This window comes from Corythoichthys intestinalis, chromosome 14, assembly GCF_030265065.1.
Source record: "Corythoichthys intestinalis isolate RoL2023-P3 chromosome 14, ASM3026506v1, whole genome shotgun sequence".
NCBI classification, from domain to species: domain Eukaryota; kingdom Metazoa; phylum Chordata; class Actinopteri; order Syngnathiformes; family Syngnathidae; genus Corythoichthys; species Corythoichthys intestinalis.
This window is the reverse complement of record NC_080408.1, coordinates 9,421,354-9,442,011: the sequence shown is the minus strand read 5'-3', so window position 1 is coordinate 9,442,011 and position 20,658 is coordinate 9,421,354. Positions and strand designations below refer to the sequence as shown.

General features: G+C 38.0%; 2 protein-coding genes across 5 annotated transcripts in view; both read right to left on the bottom strand.

The window, feature by feature from the left end:
* The window catches only part of LOC130930198 (alanine aminotransferase 2-like), a 72,739-nt gene extending 54,652 nt beyond the window's left edge, over window positions 1-18,087 (bottom strand). For 2 of the 4 annotated variants that reach the window (XR_009067009.1, XM_057857980.1), the window contains exon 1: window positions 8,487-9,053. Coding sequence is in view for 3 of the 4 variants with exons in the window: in XM_057857980.1 (XP_057713963.1) it covers window positions 8,487-8,816 (330 nt within the window). In the remaining variant the exon portion in view is untranslated. Of the gene's footprint in view, window positions 1-8,486; window positions 9,054-9,099; window positions 9,255-17,846 lie in introns of those variants that run through there. The other 2 variants (XM_057857981.1, XM_057857982.1) reach the window with 2 other exon arrangements.
* Window positions 13,006-17,838, bottom strand: fuz (fuzzy planar cell polarity protein). Its single transcript, XM_057857983.1, has one exon. It carries the CDS (start codon window positions 17,541-17,543, stop codon window positions 16,248-16,250), a length of 1,296 nt encoding a protein of 431 aa, XP_057713966.1. The 5' UTR covers window positions 17,544-17,838; the 3' UTR covers window positions 13,006-16,247.
* Window positions 18,088-20,658: the final 2,571 nt, after the last annotated feature.

Here is a 20,658-nt window from a genome sequence, read left to right as displayed (position 1 = left end):
CTGCAGCTACAGGAAGTGTCATGTTGAAGCTATTGCTGCCAAAGGGGGGGGGGGGGGGGGGGGGGGGCACAAAATATTAAATGTGATGGTTCACTTACTTATTTTTCCCCTTTCTGTCATTGTTTGCATACTATCCTCATTAAAATATGAAAACCTATAAATGTTTGGGTGTGTTTTTACAGCAGATACTGTTTTTTCAGCTGTGTGATTTTGACAAAGAGCCGATCACATTTGATGGTGAGTTTATGCAGAGATGTGAGAAATTCCAAAAGGTTCAGATACTTTTTCATACCACTGTGTATATATACAGTGGGGAGAACAAGTATTTGATACACTGAGTGTATCAAATACTTGTTCTCCCCACTGTATCTGACAATCCTAAAAACCTTATAATCACAGAAAAACAATATGCATGACACAGTTTGTATGAGTGGGGCAGCGCACTCTTGAAGTGTGCTTCTGTGTGTTGAGTGCAGTTCACTAGATAGCAGTTCCTCAAAAGAGTCCGATATGGATTTCCGGAACCAATCACAAAACAAATACTTAAACTTGATCATTGCCAATGACGATGATAAACACCCGATCCATTTTGACAGGACGGCTGCCCCCCCCTCAAATTGGATTCAACGTCAATCGCCGTCAAAAAGAGCGAAACATGATTACTAGGGTTGTTCCGATCATGTTTTTTTGCTGCCGATCCGATCGTTTTAGTTTGAGTATCTGCCGATCCCGATATTTCCCGATCCGATTGCTTTTTTTTTGCTCCCGATTCAATTCCAATCATTCCCGATAATTTTTCCCGATCATATACATTTTGGCAATGCATTAAGAAAAAAATGAATAAAACTCGGACGAATATATACATTCAACATAGAGTACATAAGTACTGTATTTGTTTATTATGACAATAAATCCTCAAGATGGCATTTACATTATTAACATTCTTTCTGTGAGAGGGATCCACGGATAGAAAGACTTGTAATTCTTAATGGATAAATGTGACTTTGTACATTGTGACTAAATATTGCCATCTAGTGTATTTGTTGAGCTTTCAGTAAATGATATTGTAGCCATTTAACTGTTCTGCCCAAATGCATGATGGGAAGTGCAACCAACTGTGCGTAGTGGTACCAATTGATATATCTTCTCTGCCTTAGGAAATAACCTAGGATGTTAAGAAAAACATCAATTACTACCTTTCTTCCCCACATTGCTTCCCACGATATTTCTAATCGTAGGGAGAGGGATTGTAAGGCTTTAGCCAATTAAAAAAAAAGGCTCCAAAGGCTGCCAAAATTCACTCTACTCATTTTATGCTGCCTTTTAGCTCGATATATAGGTAAAACGGCGCCATTACACATTGAACGCGACAATGCGTGAGTGGGTCGTGCAGCGCATGCATTAATTGCGTTAAATATTTTAACATAATTTTTTTTTTTTAATTACTGCCGTTAACGGGATAAATTTGATAACCCTACCTTAAACCTAAACTAAAGACTCTAGATGAGTGTAACATATTATGTCTGTAACGTTAAATACAATTAGAAAACAACTTAATTTAAAAATATATATATATATTTTAAAAAGGCACGTCCGATATTTTTTTGCCGATTCCGATACTTTGAAAATTACGTGATCGGACCCGATCGATCGGCATCCCAATCGATCGGGACATCTCTAATGATTACTCTATGCCAGCCATCCCAGTTGAAAGGGATTTGATTTCTATCATTGTCGATGTCTGTGAATGAGTTAACTTTTAGGACTTCAACCGCTAACATCCGCAAACCTATCACTGTCAGTGTCGGCCGAGTATGCAATAGAAATGATGCGTGACACCATTCACACTTAACACAAATATGCAAACCTATCACTGTCCTTAACACAAATATCGCAGTATTACAGTGGTGAAAGTGGGCAGTTAATATTAAATGTTGATTAATGAATTATCTTACAATAAGCACAAATGGATATTAACAGGGGTGAAAGTGGCAAGAATTTCTTGCCGGAACTCCTCGACGTGAAGGTCGCTACGGAGCCAGAAATTTTATTTATTCATTTATTTTTTGCTTTCTTTTTTTTTTTGGGGGGGGGGGGGGGGGGTCAAAGTTCTTAAAGTACTGAAATGCAAAGAAAACCTTTTTACCACAGTTATTTCTATAACACATACAAAAACTGATTTTCATTCAAAATTGTATTTTTTTTCAATGATTTGCAAAATAAAAGTTAACAAAACAGGCTTGAAAATGGGTCAGGGGTTAAAAAGGTGAGAACGGACTGGAGGACATGTTCTGGCGTTTTGCCAAAATGTCTACATCGGCGAAGCGTCCTACTGTATATGAGGCAAATTTGACACCCAAAGTACTACCGTGTGCTCTCAACTTGTTTTGTTTAGATGCATACAGGCAGAACGTACTAAAAAATGCCTTAAGAAAGACTTAAATGTAGTTATATCAAATAAGAACGGTTTAAATACGCTACGTGACGAATGTGGTCAACTGCTTTAAAGCAAACACAAAAAAACACAATGGTTAAAAGTATGGGATGGTAATACATGCAAAAAGTATTTTTGAGGGGATGAAAAGGTCATAAAAAACTCAGTAAAAACAAAAATAGGGAGTACTTGCCGCTTTTAACTGCTGTGCGCATGTGTGCGCATGTGTGCGAATGTTTGCGCAAGCTAGCAGAGCATTGTGTACAGCGATATTAGAAAGAAGCTCGCGTTTCTTCTTTTACATTATCGTTAAATACACAAGCTTGACGCTAACTTAATGGGAGCCATTTTTTCACTGGAGATTTGGCTAGCTCTGCCAGTGTTCAACGCAAGTTGCAACAAACGGCAGTAACTGTTATACAGCAAAATATGAAAAGGATTGAAACAGTTATTCACCAAATCCAATATGCTGGCAAATACATTCGTCTGAAAAAAAAATTCAGCGAACGTGAATTTGTGCTTAGGGCAAGATCATCTGTAGCAATTAGCGATATATGACATTATTTTTTTATCCACTTAGCGGTTGTGAGACTTAAAACCTCGACGAAGTTGCTATTCCAGCTAAGCCTAGGCTAACATTTGTCTTTGTAAGTTTTTAATCAGTTTGTATTTTGAATTTGCAAGGAAAATGTGTTTTGTTTTTGGCGAACTTTTTCATGGTGCTAATCAGTTGAAGCTACTCACACATGGAAAAATACTATTGTACAGCGTTTTAAATGTATTCATTTTGTATATTTCAGTTATCCCGATTTGAGAGCTCAATAAATTGAAGAAAAGTACGCCTTGTGTTTTGTTTTTGGGTTCGCTGGAATAGCGTCACTGACACACAAAGCAACAAACGGGAAGGGGTGAGCACTGCCACGCCACTTTTGGCTGCATTTTTGACACATGAAAAATAATAGCGAATCATGTACTACGGTGTGACAGATAATTTTAGTGGTTTTGAAACCGCGACGTATTCATACCATGGTAAACCGGCACATGCCTGCCCCCCCCCCCCCTTAAAAAGTTTCTCCTCGGATCTACACGATTCACGTAGGACTTCAAAACGACGAATTTCACCGAAAGATGAGAGATTTTCATGCCTGACAAAAACAGCAATCACCCCAACCTCCATCTCCTAAATTTTATTTTCCCTCATTTCCTCACATTATAAATGCCAAATCTCAATTTTAACTACTTAAGAACATAGGATGTATATTAAAATTCAAGTTAATGTAAACATTTACTTTCTTTTTTTTTTTTTTTAAATAATATATAAGTAACATACATTCAGAAAAATAAGTACAAATTAGTGATGGGCGATACCCGTGATTTTGGATTCGATCCGATACCAAGTAATACCAAGGCCAAATATTGCCATCCCGATCCGATATCGATACCGGAAGTTCATATTTTATATACAACACATATATATTTATTAGGGCTGCAGCTATCGAATATTTTAGTAATCGAGTAATCGACTGAAAATTCTATCGATTAATCGAGTAATCAGATAAAACAAATATATTTTTAGGTGAAGAGCAATTATAGATATACATGAGAAAATAAGACATTTTATCATTTTCAGTCAATCAATGTCTTTATTTTTGATGTATATTGTTGAAAACAGCCAACAATTGCATCTCAGATGTAACTAGAATTTTAAAAAATGACTAATTCACTGCTTTCACTCAAAAAAACCTTTAGATCTTATTTACAAAAGTATATACATATATATATATATTATATATATATATATATAAAAGCACCTAAAAATGCCTTTACGCTTGATAACACACATCACTTAAAAGTTAGGATTTTTTCCCACCTTTTTCAATTGAACTTCTATTTGTGTAAAGCCATTTTTAAGTTCTAGTTAAGTTTTAAGTTAGTCTAAACTGTAAGTCCTGATAGGATTTTGAGTTTTTCACTGTTCAAAATAAATGTATGATACAGGCTGTATTGGAGCACATTAGGGACTAGTGCTACTTGGTGTTTTATCCAGCAATGACTACTGAGCTAAAATTGATAGTTAGCATTATTGAGTTTTTATTTGACACCCTCATCACTCCACAACGCTATGTTATGTTAAAGCCTGTATGTAAGATACGTTAGCCACGCATCGAAAGTGGCCTTAATTAATTGAAACCTAGCCCTCCGCAGGGCTAACGTAAGGTGAGCTAGTAGTGACAGTAACGTTAATCTTCTATATCAGCGCTTAGCGCTCTTTATTAGCGCTTAGCGCTCTACTGCTTTAAGATGGCGGCTGTTTGCTAACGCGGCCTAGTCTGTCATTGAGCATCTAGTTCAACATACATGTGATCTCTATGAGACTCATTGGACGCTACCTGCAACTAATGTAGCATGTGCGGGCTAGTATTTAGCAACGTCGGCGTCGTTTGTAGCGGTTGTCGGCTGCAGTAAGTTTTTTTTTTTTTGCTTCTTCCTCTACGCACGTGACATCAGCGCGCTGTCCCGCATTAAAAGTAGTCCGAGCAAAACGTGATGCTTAGAGCTGTCAAAATAAACGATTACTCGAGGTGAATAAAATTACTCGGATCAGTTTTTAAACTCGAGTTACTCGAGTTGCTCGAGTATTCGTTTCAGCTCGAATATTTATATACACAACCCTGCAGAGTTCTCAGCCATTCTGATAATATCTAATGTACAACTACAGCAAGCACTCAAAAACTATTAAAAGTCTCTTTGTGTCAAATATGCATTGCAATGGAAAAACTGCTGCTTTTAATAACTAGCAAAGCAGTTCCCCTACAAACTCACAAACCAATCCATCAACAACAAAATCTGATTAGTCAGTCTCACTCTTTAACCCTGACCCTTAAATTCATGTACGCAGAACATTTCCCTGCTACACGTTGTATTTGATCAAATTTTAATCTACCTAAGTTAAACATTTTTGATCTAATTAAAGAACAAATTAATAGTAGCATGTTACTGCCTTCTAATAGTAGATCATTAAAAACAAATCCAATAAACAATAGTCACTTGCAATTAAAAAAAAAAAAAAAAAAAAGGAATAATAGTTAATATTAGAAATTCAGTAAGCGGAGATGTGTCTATTTAAAATGTTAAGTAATAACTTATATATTTTTTTTATACCCAACTTGCTTGCTATGAGTTCACTTGACTATCCTATGGAATGTGATGTGGGCTGATTAGTCCTCATTGTATCACAAATTAATAAAATGGAGACTCAAATTTAGGTTACAGTAATACTTCACTGTTAAATATGTCACTATGGTCATTTTACCTTTTTTATATAATGCAGAATGAACTTTGCTTTTCACAAACAAGATGTAGCTATAACTTTCCATTACAAAGCATATTCAATGGTGCTGCAAAGTTATTTTTATGTAAGATGAAAAAACGCCATATTTATCGTTTCATATTGCACATCAGCCACTAATGCTTGTATCGTCTCTGATTATCTAATAGCACCTACGTTACCTGGATAAGTCCTGCCTTTCGCAAACGCTACTTCTAAAGAGCTTTGCTTTTGCTCCGGCGGCGTGGTCTTTTTTCTCGTGTCCTCCTCAGCTTGAGCGGCACGTTTTTCATTTAATTCGTCATGTGCTTCGGGATGCACGTTTTTAAGGTGTTTCGGGAGGTTTGTGGTATTACCACAATATCTGACAGTTTTGGCACAAACGGTGCACTTAGCCTCGTTGCTATTTATTGAATTGAAATATGTCTAAACCAGACTTCTTTTACGTTCCGTTGTCAATGCCGCAGCCATGCTACCAGCCTACCAGCTTCCAATTTATTGTTGTGGCTGTGTTGGTGCCTCGTGAGAGGGGCGGAGGAAAAGCATGCTGATCGATACACAGGATAAGGACGTAAATGGGGGCGGGAGCAGACGCCGGTGCACTGCTTATGTGCGTGCACTGCTTACGTGCGCGTAGAACACGAAAGGGAAAAGTCGTACAAAAAGTTTGCACAAAAATATAGCCAAAAAAATAGACAAAGAAAATATAATACTGTATATTAATTCCAAATATCGATACTTTTGCTTGGGCATCGATACCTAAAACTCAACGCGCTGGATTGAAATATCGATATTTTGGTATCGATCTTCATTAGTACAAATGACTTATATTATCCAGAGTGAAATGGGATATATTTTGAAGATCGCGCAAACAGACTTTTTTAAATCGTAAGGAAATGAAGAAGTAGCCTAACATAAATGAACAAATATAAGTCCAAAGTGCACACTGACAGCTAAGATGTTCTGAACCTCCCCATCAGAGCACATAAAAAAATGATAAATAAGCCTCCTCCACTCTTTCATTGCTCTTAAAGATTTGATCCATTCTATGTTGCATCGCCCTTTTTTGTCGCATCAATTCAACGTTTTTTTTTTTTTAGCTGTTCCAGAAAACATGCATATTTGAACCAATCAGAGCTAACTATCTCTGCTGATCACATGTCAGCATGTCAGCCAATTGAACGGATGAATGAGTCCAGGCGTTTTGCTTTGTTGCGTGCATTCGCACATTGATGTGACTCATCATCATCAGACTCAGATAACTGCAGCAGCTGGGGAAACCTCCATACCGTCCGTGGAATAAAATAAATAATAAGTATTGGTGGAAACGGTTTACGCTACACAAGCACTTTATTATGCTTGTTGTTAACACTTGTGTATGTAAATCTGATGTTGGTAGATTGTTTTCTTCTTGGAGATGAAATGCATGTGTGGCAGCTTAGCATTTTTTTTTTTTTAACATAGCGTTTTGACTGTTGTCGTCATATTTTGGAATCAAAGCACCGTGTACCGGAACAGCATTCCGGCCCTGAATCTTATACCGGTGTTGTGCTGAAAAATGTCCCCCCCGCGTGAAATGTCCCCCCTGATTGGAGCACCCACACGTCACACGTCACTCGTACAAACAGCTTTTTCTTACCAATCGATGGACACGGAAATGACTTTCTTGTACTGTGAACATGTATTACTTCACTCTGCTTGAACTAATACATCTTGTACTATGAATATGTATTATTTTACTCTGCTTGAACTAATAAATCTTGTACTGTGAATATGTAATATTTTACTCTGCTTGAACTAATGTCATACCTGTGTGATTGTCATTGGGATATGGTCGTGAAAACCTGTAGACTAATACATTTCTGTTCAAAGATGGTTATGTGGCTCAGTCCACGATTTGTTACCAAAATACAGTACTAGTATTTTATGTCATTTATTTATTTAAAACTGATTTTACAGTCGTAAATCAATTACTGTAATGCGTCCATGAAAACATTTGACGTTTTCACCTCAAAAAGGCTCATAAATAAGCGCTCCCGTCAGGGGGGACATTTCACACGGGGGGGGGCATTTTTCGGCACAACACCGGAACTGCGTTCAGGTCCTGAATCTTATACAGGAACTGCGTTCCTGACTGTTCTGGCCAACTTTCACCCCTGGATATTAATGTTAAGATGGAAATGAAAGAATTTAGCAAATGAAAGCCATCTTTTCCCAAATTCACACTTCATAGTTAAAACAGTACATACTGTAATATCTTTGCTTTGTGTTTGAACATGAAGACACAAAGGGACATTTAAGCAGGAACGTCGGTGCAACATAAGAGTGTGCTGAGTGATTGAATGTGAGCTGTGGCCAACAGCAGCTCCTGCATTCATTTTACCAAAGCAACTTGAATTGTCACCAGCAATCGCCAGCATCTTTTAACCACATCAAAGACATTACAATAATAATGAGTTTAATTAATGTCAAATGACTAACAACGCCCCAGCTTAGTCTTACTCAAAACTAATTCAATGTCAACAAATATATAACAATAACACTATGAGTAGGCCTATGTATCATTCATAAAAAAAATTCTGTCAACAAAAGTGAACATGATCATGTTTTCACCTTTTGAGCGGGTGTATGTAACCATATGACCGATGTATTCACGTTCGTCCGAAAAAGTTTCATTCCCTCCGAAATTGACACGGTAAGGATTAAAAAATAAGGATGACTTACCTCGGAGAGCTCCTTCTCCAACTCCACAGCACGCTGCACGATAGGCCCCCGCACGGCGTACTCCACCATCTTCACCGTTGGGTTCATGGTGTCGATGGTCAGCACCTTGCCCCGAGGCGAGGCTCCATTCTCGGCCACGCTCTCCTTGGGTAGCCCGCAGCGCGTGGCACTCAGGCCGGACATAGCTCTGACGGACAGAGGGGAAGAGGTCAGTGAACGCACCGTTGGTACGCCGACACCGCTAGCGGCTAACGCTTCAGCCCGACTTCCAGTCAAACTGAAGCGGACAACTCTGCCGGTTGACAGCCTCCCTATCGTCGCTGCTGCCATGTTCTTGATAAGTTTTAGTCAAGTTTTCAACGATAAGCAGAGCAAGTGCAGCCGCCACTTTGACCGAAAGTCCCTTATGGACTTCAATCGGGTGAAAGTCCAAACTGGTTAAAAAGAGAATCTCCGAGATGTTCCCAAGCATCCACCGTGTGGATTTTTTTTCTTTTTTGGGAAAAAAAAGGGGGGGGGAGTTGTATTTGACTCTGCACACATGGCATCGCTTTCAAGCAAGTGTATCCCTCCCCCTAACTTTTTGTCTGTTATCCCTCCCCTTCCAACGCACCGGGCTCGGTTCTGCACAAGTTTTGGATCCGGCTTGACGTGGCGTCAAGGCTGTGCGCGACTCACAGACAGACAGATTCAAGCACCATTGAGGAGACAGTGAAGGATTTTTTACCCAAATACAACATTAGACAAGGAGGGACGATCCTCCTTTTTTTGGACTCACCCCTTTTTATTCAAATAAAAGCTGCTGGGGGTCCAAAATGTGTCACATGTTCATTTTTCGTGAGGTCCCCGCGTAAAACCAGTTTTACCGGTAAATTAATTCCGTTTAACGTTGCTATGTCAATATGTATTTGATAATGTTTTAAGCTTGAGTTGAACAACTTTTGGTTACCATAGGCGGAGTTTGACTTTTGGCGCAGGGGGGGACAACATGTGGATGACCCTGAAACGCAGTGTCGGCAATAAAATTAATTTACAAGAATATTTATTATAATAAGTTCCGTGGCGCCACCAGGGGGTGGCCACGGCCACCCCTATAAATTGGTTGGCCACCCCGCCCACTTGCCAGTATATCGTTAGATTGTTGTAGCATCAGTTATGCATTTCATCCCAAATGAATGCATTTATTTTGTTTTGTTAAATGTAGGGCTGTCAAATGTATCGCATTATCGGGCGGTAATTAATTTTTTAAAATGAATCACGTGAAAATATTTATCACAATGCATTCGCAGTACGACTCATTCACGCATTGCCGCAAACAGCCTACAATGACGCCGTTTTACTTCTATACAGAGATAAGAGGCAGTTCTGTCAAGTGAGTGGAGTAGCTAAAAGCGTTCATTGGTGCTTTTAATTGGCAAAAGCTTTGTCATCTCTCCACAGCAACCATAAATATTGTGGGAAGCGACGTGGGGAAGAATGACAGGAGTCTTTTTCTTAACACCCTGTAGTGTACCCAACGTAGAGAAGATATAGCATTTGCAGCCACCACACACAGTCATGGTTGCACCACTTCCCATCATGCATTTGGGCAGAACAGTTAAGTCGCTACTGTATCATTTACTGAAAGCTCAACAAATACACTAGATGGCAATGTTTAGTCACAATATACAAACTCACATTCATCCTTTAAGAATTACCTGTCTTTCTATCCGTGGATTCCTTTCACAGAAAGAATGTTAATAATGTTCATGCCATCTTGTGGATTTATTGTTATAATAAACAAATACAGTACTTATGTACAGTATGTTGAATGTATACAGTATATCCGTCTTGTCTTTCCATTCCAACAATAATTTACAGAAAAATATGGCATATTTTAGAGATGGTTTGAATTGCGATTAATTACGATTAATTAATTTTTAAGCTGTGATTAACTCGATTAAAAATTTTAATCGTTTGACAGCCCTAGTTAAATGTACACCTTATGCCTAATATATACATAACAAAATAAAACAGATTTGTTGTGGAACTCAAAATGTTAACTGGACAGTTACGGACTATGCACATTAAATCATTAGTAACATCAAATATTACACAATACACCAAAGTATATCAGTAGCCGTGTCCTTAAGTCTTTCTGATAGTTTTCCCCTGACCTTTTTACTGCAATAATATAATGAAAACCTGAAATGATAGCTTTTAGTTTAGGCCACCCCATGATTTTAAGTGGCCCCATCTGGCCACCCCTATGAAAAATTTCTGGAGGCGCCACTGAATAAGTTAACAATGAGTGCTTTTTGTTTCCCATCATTCTTGAGGGGAATTCTAAATCAGGCTGCTTAGGCAATACTTTTCGCCAAGATCGTCATCCATTGAATATGGTACGCCCACCCGTGTCGTGCCAATGTAGTTACCCCGGTCAAAAATTGTATCCCCTGGGTGGAACCATGTGGAGGTAGATTTGTGTCTTTATTATTCAATCAAAAAAAGTTGCTTCAATAAAAAAAAAAAAAAAAATTGCTTCAATCAAAATATATATTTTCAACCAAAAAAAAGTTGCTTCAATCAAAAACAATTTTTGAATGCAAAAATGAATTGGAAACTCAAAAAACTTAAAAAAAAAAAAAAAAAAAAAAAATATTAAAAAAAAAATCGAATCATAGAAAAAGTTTTTGAATGCGAAAAAATATTTGAGATTGAAAATTTTGCATTTGAACTAGGGCTGTTAAACGATTAAAAATTTTAATTGAGTTAATTACAGCTTAAAAATCAATTAATCATAATTAATCGCAATTAATCACATCTATAAAATATGCCATATTTTTCTGTTAATTATATATATATTCTGTAAAATAAATTGTTGGAATGGAAAGATAAGACACAAGATGGATATATACATTCAACATACGGTATATAAGGACTGTATTTGTTTATTATAACAATAAATCAATAAGATGGCATTAACATTATTAACATTCTGTTAAAGTGATCCATGGATAGAAAGACTTGTAGTTCTTAAAAGATAAATGTTAGTACAAGTTATAGAAATTTTATGTTAAAAACCCTCTTAATGTTTTTTTTTTTTTTAAATAAAATTTGTAAAACTTCCAATCAAAAAATAAACTAGTAACCTGCCATTGTTGATGTCAATAATTACTTACACAATGCTCATGGGTGCTGAAACCTATAAAATCAGTCGCACCCAAGCGCCAGCAGAGGGCAGCAAAATTCCATAAAACACAATTAAAAAATGGGCATTTCACTCTACTGTCATTTAAATCTGTCTGAGCAGGACATGTGCGTTAATTGCATCAAATATTTTAACGTGATTAATTAAAAAAATTAATTACCGCCCGCTAACGCGATAATTTTGACAGCCCTAATTTGAACACTTAATTTGCATTGAAAAATTTCTCTTTGACGTAATCCTTTTTGTGTTTGGGCCATACTAGTATTATGGGTAGGACATTGGTGTCTAAATCATTCAATCCCAAAAAAGTTGCTTCAATCAAAAAAAATATTTTCAATCAAAGAAAAAAATCATTTGAAACTAAAATTGCCCTTCCCTAATAGGGCTGTCAAAAAAAAAAAAAATATATATATATATATATATATATACTCCAAAACATAATACAAACGGATACTTAGGACACTGATTAGCATAATCGCTAACTAGCTGAATGCTCTGTGCTCAGTAGTAACGTCTCATCAACAAAGAATACAAAAAATACAATTGGCTTCATTTACTTACCTCTGACAGAGCCACACTAAATCTAACAACACTAAAGACACTTTGTAATATTACTAATTCAGCAACCCAACCTGAATGTAGCAGTGAACTCTCTCTCTTGGTATAGTCACTGACACGCGTGCGCAACCTCACATTACACACAAGGACCCAAACGGGACTGCTCATAGGTGTCGGCAAAAATAAATGATCAAATTCGTTGGCAACTCATTCATTGATTTTAATTGATTTAATTGATTAGTTGTTGCAGCCTTATTAAGAAGCCGGTTTAGACAGTAAGATGTCCGAAAATTGGCAAAAATTTGAATTGTTGTTTTCCAAAGTAAAAGCAGATTTTTTGTTCATGTCCTACTTTGACTTACAATATCATGAAGAAATATGTTCATATTTACAACTGAGAAATTGTATATATGTTATAATTTCAAGAATTTAGACAAGTTTAAGTTGAAGAAAGCCCGAAACAATTAATCGGATATCAAAATTGTCGATTAATTTGCCAATCGATTAGTTGTCGATTAATTGTTGCACTCTATTCATTTAAAAAATTCATTCAAAGAAAAAAAATTTTAATTTTACGTTTTCTTTTCCAACATTTACCAAGACCAGTGTAAAAGCTTTATCCATTTATGTAGCATCTTTCCAGGGTTCTTGATAACTATCCTCAATATTATGAATACATAAATATTAAAATACCAACCAAAAAAAAAAACTTCTGCAATTTGAACATTTAATGTAAAAATGAAGTGCTGAAGCTTTTTTTTTTCCAATAAAAAATAAATACAATTTAAAAATGAAGTGCTGAAGCCTCTCTCAGTTCAAATGGATTGGACAGCTACCGCCATCACCGTCTGTTTCAATGGTCTATCTCCGTCACTATGATTTAATGATAATTTGTCAGTCGTTAATTTTTTCCAACCCATCTATACAACAGATCTCCAGGTGTTTAATACTATGATGTATGTATGCTACATTTTCGTTGGGTTTAGGACTGAGCTTTGGCTGGTTTTATCTTGACAAAACCAATCTAATATAACCATAATTTCTTTGACGTCGTATTCAAAATGGAGCAAATTACAAATCAAAGGTTAATTCCGTCTTTAAAAAACACCGGAGTGAAACAATGGCCTGCATTTGCATTTTACCGTTACACTCTTCACATTATTTTATACAAGCAGCATACTATATTATGTCTATCCATACTGATCATACTAAAAATAATATAAATACATTTAAGCTTTAGTATCCGTAAATTAGCACTTGCTGGTCATTATATTGCGACTAGTATATGTGGCATATGTGGTTACCGTTTGGAAGGGAGCATTTTTACTTTGTCGTTCATGCTTTAGCGACTTCAAACAAGAAGTGATTTGGATGCTATACACTAATGCTGCAACGATTAATCGATTAAGTTGAGTAATTCGATTAGAAAAAAAGCTTCAAATCAAAATTTGCTGCTTTGAGTATTCGTTTAATTCGAGTGGTTTGTTTTGAAAGTGTTTGTATTTATTTTTAATGATTTGGGCGGATACACTGCCCTCTTGTGGCATCAGTGAATATGACATAACTCATTTAACATGGCTGAATCCAGCTGCTCCCTGTTAAGAGCAGCATAAGGTAATTTTTTGTTTGAGCAAATATGTTTCTTTTTATGATTTTTTTTTTTTTGTGGGAATATATGTTTGAACGATTTGTTAAGAGCATTGTGATAAAAAAAATAAAAAAAAGTTATCATTTTATAGCATTTAAGCTAGCGGACTTTTGCGATGCAAGTTAGCCAATTGTTCTCTTGTTGTACCCAAATCATCATTTTTTTTTTCATACCATTTGAGGCTAAGCTCTGGTATTTTATTTTTCATTAAAAAGCCAATTCTGCATAGGTTGAAAAATACTCTGGAATATTATTTTGTATTCGCATTTAATGCCTTTGTTATACATCTGCTAAAATTTATTCTGCAACACATAAAATGTTCCTAATCCAATTACTCGATTATTCGAACTAACTAGTTGATTAATAGACTACTAAAATCATCGATAGCTGCAGCCCTACTATACACAGATGAATGAATATGTTAAAGAAAAGTTTGTTTAGACTTAAATTATGAGGGACATGGCATGAATTTGAAAAAAAAAAAATTCGAATAAAGGGGATACAAATTGGGTGGGGCAATCAAGCCCAAAGAAATCGTGTGTTTTTTTACTGGTAGTTTTAAAGAATGCGCAACAAAACCATAAGAAACTACAGCAGAGTTAAACATTTAATTTAAATATGAAGTATATATTAACAAAGAATTAGAAGTTGTCAATACTCTGCCGCTTGCAAACAACATTTCTCATGGTCAATATTTGAAACGGTAAACACATTACGACAAAAAAATTGCAACGTCTACGGTAAATGAATGAATATGGAAAACTAATTATTTAACAATGCAAGCATGGAAAACAAATAACTATGGCTCACAAAAAAAACAGGTCAATATATATTTTTTAAAAAAGGGGGGCTGATAAAAAAAAAAAGAAACCGCTCCTTTTTTGAAATGTGCATCTTCAATAACTAGTAAATGATAGTGAAATTACAGTATCTTAGCGTACAGAGACAATGATAACAAAGGACACAAACAATGGGAAAAATATAAGAGGTTCCATCAACAATACAGTTTACTCATTCACTACCAAAGATGCACAAACAATGTTGTTTATGAAAAACGAAAGAGTAAAAACATAACTTTTTATATGATGTAAGATGGGACAATAATCTTTCTTTTTGTAAATTCTGTGTTCATGTAGTCATAGAACACAATATTCTGTGGCTCTTGAAAAACGAATGTCTTGTGACATGATGTTTGGTAGTGAATGAGTTAGCAGCCTTGAGTGTTAATCCACAGGATGTGCAATTGTATTAGTTGTGTGCCTCAACTGGAGTGTAAAAAACTGTAGGGGTGTGACAAACTATCGAAATCATGATTTATCGTAATTCGTGATACTTTGTATCCCAAAAGGTATGTCGTGGACTTCACATATTAAGGCTACTTGATTTTCCACTGGATGCTATAACGATGATAAATGTAACAACTTCAAGGTTTTCCAAAGAAATGTGAAAAATAAGAACTTCAACTGATATAGAGTACTGCACGAATGCTATTTTTAGACTGTAGGTCGCGGTGGGTCGTTATAGACACGCCCTCGCATACAATCCATGTTATTTCTGCTTCTTTTCTCCAGTAATCTTTCAAAAAAAAAAAAAGAACACGCCGATCAAACCCTGCTGCTGCTATGGAACTTGTAGATTTTCCAAAGAAATGTGAAAATTAAGAACTTCAACTGAAATAGAGTATCGCACGAATGCTATTTTTAGACCGTACGTCGCTGTGGGTCGTTACAGACGCGCCATCGCATACAATCCATGTTATTTCTGCTTCTTTTCTCCGGTAATGTTTCAAAAAAGAACATGCCGATCAAACCCTGCTGCTATGGAACTTGTAGAAATGACTCTAGACATTACGACATATGAAGGATGTTTTCTTCATACGTTTCCTGAAACCAAAAACTCGGAGGAAAAAAATGTGAAGAATGGGTCAACTTGCGCAACTTCCAAAAGACCAGTTTTACACCAGCAAGGTGAAGCCATTCACATTTCGTATGCATTAAACATTTTGTTGGGGGCCATGGTCCCACAGAGGATGAGACAAAATCAAGCTCCTCCCATGGCCATTTCAGTCCCCAGACCTTGTTTTGCTGGCAAAAGGGGGTTGTACCAAGTATTAACACCAGGGGTGCTAATAATTGTGACACATATTATTTGATGTCAAATAATTATTTCTTCATGTGGGATTTTTTCCCCACTGGATACATGCACTTGTATTGAAGGTTGGATTTTTCTCTTTTCTTCCATTAAGGTCCCATATTATTTGAATTTTTAAAAAAATTATTAGAAGCTAAAAAACACATCTTAACCAGGGGTGCCAATAATTATGGAGGGCACTGTATCACCATTTCGATATATTGTCACACCCCTATTAAAAACCAGTAGCAGCAGTAATACTCGTGAGAGTTTGTTTGGCGATGCTGTTGAGGGCAAATGTCGGCGCCGTAAGCGGTGCAAGTAGGAAAAGTTGATGTTGCGGTGTCTGGAGTGCAAAACTTTTACACTCATCTGTGACCAAATAGCACTGAAGTGGCTGGTGAGAGAATCCATGAACAAAGTCCTCTGTGTTCCCCTCCTTCTGGTCCTCCAAAGCAGCCTCAGTTCCATCCTGCTTGAAGTAGCGTGTTACACAGAAAATGTAGAAAAGTTTCAGAAGCTCCCAGCAGCGCGGGCCAGATGGCAAGGTTGGCTCATCTTTAGGCCGAATGCTCGACGGGGTGAGCACGCCGGAGACAGAGCGATGGTTCTCACGATTGATAAGGAGGAACGCCAGGACGTCGGGGCGTAACGAGACGGATGGGGGAAGGCGGCGCTCTCCGACAGCGAGGCAATCTCTCAAAGTGTCCACAAGGGGGGACCAGAAGTGACCCACCAGGCTGCTCTCTACGTCGTGCAGGGAAGGCGTAGGTCCGCACAGCACGCACACGTCGATTCCTCGAAGCAGCTGGAATCGGAGGAGACGGTGAGCCACGGTTGGGCTGCCTTGAGGGAGAAACACCGGGCAGTCGCAAGAGACGGCAGCAGAGTCTGAAAGAACTCGGATCAAAGCTGAAAGCAGGACAATTTCCTGCGGGGCTAAGCGCCACCACATCTCCGTGGCGGCGGCGACCCGCCCATGAATCAGAAGGCAGCCGAACTCACTCTCGGCAGCTTTGGTGAAGCCCTCTAAAGCCTCCTGGAGCGGGGCCGGGTTCGAGGGGAGCAGACAGTCAGCACAGTGCGTCAGATTGCCTAGGAACTCAGGGCGCCGCTCCTCTAACAGCTCATCGATGAGGCCGAAGCACGAGCGCAGGTCCTTCTTAAGCCGCTCCACGTTCCTCATGTTGGCCAGCTCGTCTTGGCCGAGCACCATCACCATGCAGCTCCATATGTTCTCCAGGAGGCGCTGGAGGTGAAGACGCTCCCCCCTGCTGCTGTCAGCACTCCGTCCCGTGCTTACGGCAATAAGCATCATGCTGTCCTGGAAAACCCGCCATACCACTCTCCCACCGCCTTTGCTCTCACAACTGGACAACACCACGCCTTGTCCACTTCCAAACATATGAACGCCATTCAGGGAGCCGATGATGGAGAAAGGAAGCTGCCTGGAAGCCCCTCTTGTGAATAAGGGAACACCACTGCTGGCTGTAAGGCACACAAGCTGTATGGACGCATCCTGGGACATCATGTTAAGGCTGGGCGATTCAATGTTTCTATGTATTAATGCAAAATCCCGCTCATTCTCAGCTCACAATTCACAAAATATTTTTTTTTAACGAGACAAGCTTTTTATGCCGTAAAGCGATGATGGGGGTTTAATGACCAGTCACGTACACGTTGATGGGTGGGACGTTAGCATTCCTGCTACTAGCATTGAACTAGTAACAAACATCAAACTACATCTAACATGCAGCAAAGGTGGACTTTCTTTCTTCACTAGCAGCTTTTAGCCAAGGGGAATGCACATGCTGGGTGAAGGGGAACGTGTTACCGTCGTTTCCACAGCAACGTGGTCCCATGATTCATTTCTTCGACCGGCGTCGGCGGGGAGCGTTTCATTTTGCCCGGTCCAAAAGCAGCCTTTAGCGGTACACTCCTTCTCACGCGGCTCCCCTGAAGCCCACGACAACCGGCAGACCGTAATTTTGGCCCTCGGGTGTTTTCAGCGCGCTCTCTTTCTTAATCAAAAGGACGACATCTGTCATCATCGTCTACCGATACTTCTTCTACTACTAAAATACGTGGTTAGCGTGTCTGCGCCATCTTTTGGCGAGAGCGTGAACCTACAGTTTAATTATTTTTTTTTTTTTACTAAACTTTACGGAAACGAAACAAACAAAACATGTCAAAAAACAAATCTCAAACATATTTAATTATTTTATTAATATACTTATCGAATAAACACATAGTATACATTCATTTAGAGCGATATGAAACTCACAGTTATGAAAATTAAATGACGTTGCTTGAATGTTGCAACTCTCGCGAGATATGTCGAATCACGTAACTTCTGCCTTGACATGAGAAACAGCCGCACCTGTTCTTTGGGATCAGTTCTTTTCAAGGAGCTATTCAAAAACTGTCTCAATTGGCTGTTAATTATTGTTATTATTATGTTCTTTGATTTTACTGTTTTGGGTAATGTTATTAATACAACACTTAATCACTAATAAATTCACAACAATAAATGATAATAATAATAATAAACAGCCATGGGCGGATCTACTATTCAGGCGAAGTAGGCGATCGCCTTAGGCCCCCAACCAGTAGGGGGCCCCCAACCAGCAGCCCTTGCCCCAAAGAGCAAGGGCTTGGGCCACCGGAGCCAGGAGCACACCCAACTATTCGTCATGTATAATTATGTCAGCATACCAAACAAAAAAATAACAAAACAAAAAAAGAAAGCCATTTGAATGCTGCATTTATATCATATCTCCCCCACACACACGCACTACAATGGACTGTTCCACGATGACGGACTGAATATCAGTCGCTTAGCTTCATTTACGGCCGTTTAGCTTCGCCTAGCTCCGTTTAGCATCGCTTAGCTCCGCTTAGCTGTTCGTTAGCTCCACTTAGCTCTCCCGCATTTTTCACGCCACTAAGCTTGCTATTTTTACAGCTCACTTGCTACTTTGCACGTCGATTATCGTTTATGTCGAACACATGAGCGAACGTGCTCTCCGTGAGGGCCAAAGTGCTGTGAGGGAGAAGTTGTGAACAGGCCTCTAATGCCCCTTTTAACTTTCCTCTTCTTCTTCACACTGAACATAAAATACACGACAGCACACCCTGTGGCGAAAAAATGCAGTACAGTTCCAATTAGTCATACAATAATACCCAACAGCTGGTTAACAGCATTAACAGCGAACGAAAATAAATAAATAAATGGAGTTAATCCCACATACTTCAGAATTAATATTATAATATGTTGAGTAAATACTACAGAATACAGATTCTAATCTAAGAATAGCTTTCAAATGACACTATGACAAATATGATTGGCAATGAATAATTATCATACTACTATTACATGTAGTAGAAAACTATAATAATAATGCTAGAATTTTTTTAAAGAATTGTTTTGAATAATGGTGGAATGTCAGTGTTCTGAATCTGTTGACTTTCGATTCTTTTGCACTAGTAAATGCAATCAGCATTTAACTTCATTGTTTATTTGTGAATAATTATTGTTATTTACATGATTATTTGTACTTTAATAAAGAATTTAAGAGTTCCAAAATGGTTTTGTGAATTAATAAGCGTCAACAACAATTTCATCGCTAAATTAGTAAAAAAAAAAAAAGAAAATTACTAGATTAGTCGACTGATCGTAAAACTAGTCGGTTGACTAATCAGGTGAAAATTTGTCGTTTAGGACAGCCCTAGTGTACCGGAACATATTTCCTCCACACCCTTCTCACCTTTTTAACCCCTGACTCATGAAGAGGGCCCCTGGATATGTTCGCCTTAGGCCCCAAAATTGCCAAGTCCGCCACTGTTAAAAACAGCACAAGCTTCAATGAGGTTCCATGCATAAGCACAGTGGTGAAAGTGGGCCAGAACGGTCAGGAATGCAGTTCCGGTATAAGATTCAGGGCCAAAACGCAGTTCTGGTATAAGATTCAGGGCTAGGATGCTGTTCTGGTACATGGTGCTTTGATTCCGAAAATATGACGACAACTGTCAAAACGCTGTGTAAAAAATAAATAAATAAATGCTAAGCTGCCACACATGCATTTCATCTCCAATAAGAAAACAATCTACCAACATCAGATTTACATACACAAGTGTTAACAACAAGCTTAATAAAGTGCTTGTGTAGCGTAATCCGTTTCCACCGATATTTCTTATTTATTTTATTCCACGGACGGCATGGAGGTTTCCCCAGCTGCTGCAGTTATCTGAGTCTGACGATGAGTCACGTCAATGTGCGAATGCACGCAGCAAAGCAAAACGCCTGGACTCATTTTTGCGTTCAATTGGCTGACATAGTGACATTTGATCAGCAGAGATAGTTAGCTCTGATTGGTTCAAATGTGCATGTTTTCTGGAACAGCAAAAAAAAAAATTTAAAAAAAGAAAGTTTGTTGAATTGATGTGACAAAAAAGGGCAATGCAACAGAAAATGGATCAAATCTTTAAGAGTAGGGAAATAGTTGAGGAGGTTTATTCATCATATTTAGTTTTATTTGCTCTGATGCGGAGGTTCAGAACATCTTAGCTGTCAATGTGCACTTTGGACTTATATTTGTCTATTTATGTTAGGCTACTTGTTCATTTCCTTACGAATTAAAAAAGTC

Excerpts from the sequence above, each read along its gene's own strand:
- fuz (XM_057857983.1), bottom strand. The coding sequence starts at position 17,543 with ATGATGTCCCAGGATGCGTCCATACAGCTTGTGTGCCTTACAGCCAGC.